General features: G+C 43.4%; 1 protein-coding gene across 1 annotated transcript; it reads right to left on the bottom strand.

The window, feature by feature from the left end:
* Nucleotides 1-713: 713 nt before the first annotated feature.
* Nucleotides 714-4,169, bottom strand: LOC131244339 (leucine-rich repeat receptor-like protein kinase PXC1). The gene is made up of 2 exons (XM_058243965.1): nt 2,828-4,169; nt 714-1,401 (listed from the first exon to the last, which is right to left on the bottom strand). Exons 1-2 carry the CDS (start codon nt 4,092-4,094, stop codon nt 728-730), a joined length of 1,941 nt encoding a protein of 646 aa, XP_058099948.1. The 5' UTR covers nt 4,095-4,169; the 3' UTR covers nt 714-727.
* Nucleotides 4,170-8,399: the final 4,230 nt, after the last annotated feature.

Here is an 8,399-nt window from a genome sequence, read left to right as displayed (position 1 = left end):
ATGATGGCTCTGACCGTTAGATGAGGGGTATCTTCTTCTTCTTCTTCTTCTTCTTTTAAAGCTTTTATATTGGAAATATTTCGACCCTTTGATCATTTGGCTCTTTTTCTCTTTTTTTTTTTCACTGCATATGCTTAAGCTTTGAAAGATGGGTAGGGTCGAAATCATGGTTTCAAGACTGTGACTGGGATGGACTCGTTCGCCCGAGAGGGAGTGACTCATCGTATAAACGGTTTGGATCATTTAAAAGGATCGTGATCCAATGTGGGTCCCAAGGTACCGTATCCTATTGTAATACAATCAGATAGAGTGAGACGCATTTACTGGAGAATGCGCACCTATATCCGCTAATCATACACATCAAGGCCGTCCAACAGATGGCCTCATGGCAAATCTATTATAGTCTAAACATCCTTTGGCCCACTTATCAGGTGGACCACACATGCACACTGAAATGACCAATGGTTATTCCTTTCCTAACCGTCCATTTCCCGTACCCATGTTGTCCATCTGAGGATCAGACCAACCTAATTTCTGTGCATATTCCTGCTTTCATGAATAATATCATTTCCAATTCTTAATTTCATAACATTATATATAAACTACAAACAAAACATCACTTGAAAGTTGGAACAAGAACACACCATGCATCCATATCTTGTATGCATTTTCAGAAAATCAACAGATATTAAAGTAGTCCTAATCTTGCATTAATCAAGGACTATGATCATCTCTCACCCCCAATCCCCCTCGATGCACCGGATGAGATCGATTCATCTGTCATTGACCGCTCATACGAATAACCTTCACCATCAGACTCAGAATGATAATCACCCTTCACACTTTCTAGTTCCCTCACCACATCCTCCATCTCAGGACGCTTTTCCGGCAATTTATCGCAGCACTCTATCGCAATCTGCAGCAATTTCACTGCACCTTCAGTGGCCATCCGTTGCACTGTGATCTCTAGATCGAAGATCTCAGCGGTCCATTCCTCTCTTACAGCTTTATGGACCCAAGTGCCGAGATCCACGGCCTTAACGCCTTGTGGGGCAGAGTGACTAGACATTCTACCTGTGATGAGCTCAAGGAGAAGGCAACCATAGCTCCATACATCAGATTTCCTTGAAATTTTACGGCGAGTCTGATATTCAGGTGATTTGTAGGCAATCATTCGTTGGGCAGCAATTGGGACTGCAATCAGTGAACTAAGGCCATAATCAGAAACAAGGGCAACACCATTCTCGTCGAAAAGTACATTGCTTGATTTTAAGTTGCCGTGGGGAATTGCACTGCTCGTCTTGACATTTTGGTGCAAATACGCCATCGCTCGAGCTACTCCTCGAGCTACTGACAGCCTCGAGCTCCATCTGAATGGAATTCTGTTATTCTCTTTACCTCCTGCATAAGTCGATTCATTAGTCAGTAATGACCTATCATTATGGAATGTTTAACGTTGGATCAAGCATTTGCTTGGCTCCGCGATCTAGAGCCGTTCATATGGCGAGACCCATGGCAGGTCTGAGGTACTTTAATTTGAACGTTGGTTGTAATTGTCCATTTTCATTGGATGATTTAAAACACTGCAACATGGGACCATACTTAGAGTGGATGTCTTTTTCCCTACTATTTTCTTTGGTGTGACCCACCTGAATCACAAGTTAGCTTGAATTTTTTTTGGCCCTAGGCCTAACATGGGATTACACACCTAAGATCAAACTAGATTTTACATACACATCATGGTGGGCCTCAAAAAAACCAAGTGGTATTCCACTTGCAACTGTTAAAAAAACTAGAGATTTGAAGGGAATTTCAGGGATGCCCACCGTTAGTTTTTCATAGGTCCACCTTAATGTATATATGAGATCTAATTTGACCATTAGATGTGTAGTCCCATGTTAACCCAAGGGGAAAAAAATCAGGCTACCAGGTGATTCAAGTGGGTCACATCAAGGGAAACAGTTAGGAGAAAGATTTCCACCCTTGATATTTATAGAGTTCACCATGATGATTATATGGAACCACTCCAATCATTAGATGTTACACCAAAATTTAATTTCGAGCCCAAACATTAGTCTCATCTGCCATTCAAGTGGGCCACATGAATGATAAAATTTTGGAGAGTGAGGGTTTTCTATAAATTATTTCTAATCCTGCCGACTAAATCATGGATGAAGTTGATGTTTGGCCCTGCATATGCTGATGCACCTGGTTATCCAGGTGAATTTTATATAATCACTAGCGGCCAACCTGAGCCCATCACTTTGGTCTTATGGCCGACCCCAACTTCCCTTAAAAAATGTAAAGAAATGTACTCAAATGATAATTGATGGATAGTTTATTCAAAACATTTTTTTATATAAAGGTACTGTAATATAAATTCTCCAATAATTAGGTAATTTCTTATAAAATTCCCTTTGTCAAAATACCCATGACAAAAGTTTATTGAAAAAAACGTGTTTACTTCGGTTTTTCCTGAAAAATGAGTTAGAGTTTTGTTTTTACCTATCTTCCAAAACATAGAGAGTTTTGCCAACCATGCATGAGACATGCTGCTGCTAAACAACACTACGTACTTGTAATTAAGTAAATGATAAGATTAATGGAGGAAAATAATCATATTGGTAGAGAAAAAGACTAATTTACCTTTAGGGGTCTAAATAGATAATTGATATGGTCCGGCTCCATAGCTCAGTGGTAGATAGACTGTTTCAAAACTGATAATGGGGTCGAGTGCCCATGTGGTGTGGATGTGTGTAAAAAGAAAAAAAGAAAAACAAAAGGAAAAAGAAATTGATTGGAATCGTTGCATGGTATGGAAACTCACCATGAATGCGATCAAAGAGATTCCCATTCTCTGCAAATTTGCAAACCATCAGCTTCTCTTCTCTGGAATGATAATAAGCAATCACAGGCAGCAGGTTGGGGTGCTTTAGATCGGATAGCAACCTCATCTGCTCTCCGAATTCATCGCCGCTCAACGGGTTCAAATCCCTCAATCGTTTCACCACCACAGTCGGTCTGTCATCCATCATCGCCTTATAAGAATACCCAAAACTTCCTTTGCCCAACCCCTCCGCCGAAGCTTTCAAAAGATCATTGAGCTCAAAACCGCTTATATTACCCATGAACGAAAGATTTTCTCTCTCTTCCTTGGTGGCCACTCTCTCTTCTCTCTTCTCCATCTCTACTGCCTTCCTTTTCCTCACCACTTCGGAACCTGATTTCTTCACTCCCTCCATCGATCTCGCCTTCTTGTAGTAAACGCAGAAAAAGTAAGTCACGAGAGCAAGAGCCAGTAACCCAAACACTGCAAGGATGGCAACTAAAGAAGTCCCTTGGAAAAACCCCTGATTCTTCTTCGTAGGCGGTTCGGTTGGTGGATTGCTCGACAGCGATTCGCCATACAACGAATAGATATTGTGACGGTTACATAGGATCGGGGAAGGCGAGCCGCACAAGTTCTGATTATTGGAATACGACAACGCATTAAACGACTGGAGAACGGGAGTTAACGGGATCTCGCCGAAGAGATTGTTATTAGAAACATTGAATTCTCTCAAGCTCTGCTGGCCGAACGGCGGGATTTTACCGCTCAAGGAGTTGTTCTGGAGCTGTAATGAGACCAACCGATCAAGGCCCACCAGAGAAGGTGAGATGGGCCCGTCGAACATGTTGATGGACAGATCAACGTGCGTCAGCAACTTGGCCGTGGAGAAATCCATCAGGCTGCCGGAGATCGAGTTGTTCCTGAAGCTCAGGAAGATCAGTTGACTGAGATTGACCAGTGCATCTACGTTGACTTGACCGATCAACCCAAGACTTTCCAAAGAAATGCCTGTGACCCGACTCTGCTCGCATGAGATTCCATACCAGGTAGTGTTTGTGCTGTTCATGTCGCATGGGAGCCCATCCCAATTCATGTTGAGAAGAGGGTGGTTGAATGCACGCTTAAGAGAGTAGAGTGCATCTCTCTCCTCTATCTGGTGTCCGATCGGGAACGTTGGTTCGTCAGGGACTGCCTCGTGGATGGCGAGGATGAGAAGAAAAACCACTGTGTGGTGAGCTAGGGTTAGGGGTTTGGGCACTTCCATTTTCACCGGACAATGAAAGTTACGTGGGTTTCTTTTGAAGAAGAAGAGGTTTGCGTAACAGCTGCCATTTCTTCGGGGAAGACGAAAACAAGGAGAGGTTTGAACGTTTGTTTTTTGGAATTTAGTCTTGAGAATCCAAGGACGGGAGATGGTGCAGGTGGGCCCGTGGGACCCGATTGTCGTATACCATGCAGGTGGGCCCGTCGGACCCGATTGTCGTATACCATGGACCCGTTTCCTAGCGGCACACACGTAGCAAGATGATGTTACCAATCGGGACAATTCTTCTGGTGGGTCTCATCGTGGATGGGTCCAATACCGAAATTAATATCAATAAGAGGATCCCAACCATCCGTTTTCTTTACCTTTTAGCACTAAATGTGCGCCGTTTACTACTTCTGTTTCTTACCGTAGCTTTGAAGGCCACAGATTGGGAGGGAAAGGTCATTTGATGTATGTGTATTTGAAAATATTTCCCATCCACAGTAGAAACAGCTAGATGGACGATCCTGATTGAGACGCCATCTTTCCACGTGTACTGTAGTTGGATGCATCTACCATCCTCCGTTTCATCGGCTTCTACCTTACCAACTCCCTGCAAGAAGGAATTTAGGAATATGCTTGTGATAGAATTAGACCCCTTCACAGACCCGAATCGTTGTTGGGCTCGCCATGGAAGGCCCATGCGCCGAAAATCCGCCAGACTAGAAAATCCTAGCCATCAGGTATTGGGGGATTATACCAAGCTTCTTGGCAAGAGGTGCACACTACCGTTTGGGTTTTCAGTTCTAACAGTGGACATCTTGGCCCACTATGAACAGATCATACACGAAAAACCCCCCAGGTGTAAAAATCCAGACCTTTCAGCAATCGGCCAAGAAAATAGCGGTCAAAAAAGAAAATAAATCGATGGTTTCTATTCAACTGATCAAAGGCATTCTACGGATAGGATCTTCCAATCTTGGGAATTTTTGGTTCATGGGTCATCTAAGGTGAGTCCGATCATATCAACGCTTTGGATCATTAAAACATGGGCCCACTAATAGAAGCTGGAAGCCGGGGCGTACCGTGATTCTCTCTGCCCGAGCGTTGACGCGGATTGCCTGTCCCCCGGGGACAGGAAATTCCTCTAGTCGGAAGTTGTGTGGGCCATAGAAATGCCTGTGATAAATCCACTCCGTCCATCATTTTTTAAAGACCTCAATATAACAGGAATTTAAAAAACAGGCGGATACAAAACTCATGCGGATCACACCACACGAAATAGTGGGAACGGAAACGTTCACAGCTGAAAACTTACTGCAGTCGACCATAATGTTTATATGCTATCCAAAGCGTTCATAGGATTTTTACCACTCAGATAAACTGTAGGCACAACTATCATCCTGATGAAAAAAAACTTCTGTGCCCCCCACAAAGTTTCCAATGGTGAGCGTTCAATCCGTGACGTTTAGTGTGATGTGGGCCATAGGAGTTTTGGATCTGCCTAATTTTTAGATTAGAGGCATGATCGTGGTGATTGAATAACCACCATTAAAAACTTGTTAGGGGCCACGGGAATGTTCATTTTCCATCCAACCTATTGATAAGGTCACAAAGATCTGGATGAAGGGACCACACTAATATCAGCTTGATCCAAAAAATTTGTAGCCCACAAGAAGTTTTTAATGGTCAATCAGCAGTGTCTCCTGTCGTGTGGTCCGCCTGAGATTTTTATCAGCTTCATTTTCGGGATCATGCCCTAAAATGACTGTCAAAACTAATGTAAGGTGTGGATGTAAGGCACATACATCAAGGTGGGCCCACTTGATTTCGGATCTACGGTAGGCATTTCTCTACTCACTTTTTTTTTTTTTTCTGTGGTGCAGCTCACTTGATTTCGTATTTACCTCATTTTTTTGGCCCACGTTCTAACATAATTTGGAAAACGGATAGTTGCGGTGGATTTCTCATTAACATCACGTTGGGCCCCATCTAGCTTCCTGTCGCAGGCAATCCGCATCCGGAGTTGGAATCTTATGGTTTGGTCGCATGGCTAGCGGAAAAGTTCTTTGGTGAATCGACGGTTGAGATTTAGTTGGTTGGATGGGAGAGTGAAAAACAATACACAGCTTGGTTAACTTGTTTTATTTTTATTTTTTTGAGTTAGCTTGTTAGTACAGCCCACTGTCAGTTGGCACTTCACTGTTAGCCACCCCCACTAGGGGGATCGATACCAAGACCTCAGGTGTTGAAACGAGGTAGCGTGGTTACAACTTCGAAGATCTTCTCGTAAGGTTGCTGTTTGGCTTTTCGGCTGTGGATCTTTGGAGTTCCGTAGTTGTACTAGGCGTTTCACACGTGTGCACAGTGGACAAACTCAAGTTCGTTGTACCTGGACGCGAATTTCCTGCCAAATGCTTTCGCAAGAACTTCCTGCGCTGGGATGTAGGTGGGACCCACCGTGATGTTTGTGAGAAATCCACACCGTGCATCATTTTTTAGAGAACATTTTAGGAGATACACGTAAAAATGAGGTGGATCCAAAACCCAAGTGGGCCGCACGGGAGGAAACAGTGGGGATTCATTAAACACTGTTTTTAACATTCGTTTGGCCACAAAGTTTCATATCACCCTAAGTTTCTGGTTTTTTCACTTCATCCCAGTGGGAATGACCTTATAAACAGTTTGGATGGCATATAAACATCAAGGTAGATGCCAAGAATATTTCAAAGATAGAAAACTCTTACAGTTTTCCCTCTCGTGTGGCCCACTTGAATTTGATCCACATATGTTTTGGTCAAATCCTCTAAAATAATCTCTCAAAACAGATGGACGATGTGGTTTTCTTACAAACATCACGGTGGCCCAACGTAGCATCCCAGCGTAGGAACTTCCTGCGAAAGCCTTGAAATCCGTGTCGGATCGGACCTCGATTCCATTTCTTTACCCCTTTGTGATTGGACCCGTTTGGGTGCGTGGAAGGATATCCTTTGTCATCCTCGTTTTAAGACTCGGAGACCGGAATCGACTCACTCGCCTGGGCTAAATCGGTCTAACTCATCTGAGATAAGGGTGGCTGGGTAAAGTTTCGTATTCAGTAATGGAAACAGTGCCCTTGTAACCGTTGAAATTCTTTTTGGATTTAAAAAAAAAAAAAAAGATAATAAAATGTGCCAGTCCCATTACAGGCCTTTTACATGCCTAAGAGTGGCGATGGACCCAGTAGCCTGCCTTTCCTGGCTTGGACCTACTTAGATTAGCCAGTGAGCCAAACTTGGACCTTCCATGAATGGCCAGATAAATTTCAAGTAAGGCTCGGGTTAAGTCATTTTAGCCCAACCCAACCCAACCCAATCCAATCCAATCCGAGTTGTCTTATATCCCATGTCATTTTAATCCTTAGACAAACATTTATATCAAAGGCAAACTGTTGATTTCATTACTCTAAGATGATTTCATGGCCCACTTGATAGATGGATGGATTAGCAACATCCAAGGAGAAATAAGGATTTTATTGGTTTTCGGGTCAGGTTAAGACGGGTCGAGCCCATGCCCAAGCAATTTTTCGATTGGTGCCTAAACTGGATTCATTCCGGGGCAAGGCGTTGGATCTTAAATATTTGGTTGGGCCTGGGCCTAGCCTCGCCCAGCAAAAACCCAGCCATTTCTACCACAATTTAATATTATTTTCTTCTTCAATTTGGATTTTTCTCTACTTTTCATTTTGTAGTTCATTAGGTGTCCACTAACCGACCGGTTAGTATCATACTTTCACCGTCATTTTTTGGGGCTATAATCCATTTATATTGCGCCACGCTATTTGGACGGTCCAGATTGGACGACTACCCCCGCCACCTAGAGACAGACGGTCCCGTAGGGGCTCTAGCCCACCGTTCATTTTGGCAGATCTTTTTAGGGGATGAGCCTAAAAGGAAGGCAGATTGAAGGCTCAAGTGGACCACACCACAGAAGCAGCGGAGATTGAAAGCGTACCTTTGAAAACTTATCAAGGGGTAGAGAAGTTTTGGATCACGCTGATATATATGTTTTCCGTTCATATATGTCTACGTGACCCTATGAATAGGTTGGATGCCATATAAATATCACAGTGGGCCTAGGATCTTTTCAATAGTAGAATTCAATCCCACGGTTTCCTGTGGTGTGGTCCATTTGAGACTTCAATCTGCATCCTTTTTGGGCTCATGGCTTAAAATGATCTGTCAAAATAGATGAACGGTGTGGATAAAACATATACATCATGGTGGCCCAAAGACCCGTGATAGGACCGCCACTATCTATCTAGGTCCTGGTGGGGGTCACTAT

The sequence above is a fragment of the Magnolia sinica genome, chromosome 4 (assembly GCF_029962835.1).
Source record: "Magnolia sinica isolate HGM2019 chromosome 4, MsV1, whole genome shotgun sequence".
Classification (NCBI taxonomy): domain Eukaryota; kingdom Viridiplantae; phylum Streptophyta; class Magnoliopsida; order Magnoliales; family Magnoliaceae; genus Magnolia; species Magnolia sinica.
Note: the sequence above shows the minus strand (reverse complement) of the source record. Positions and strands in the feature narration are given on the sequence as shown.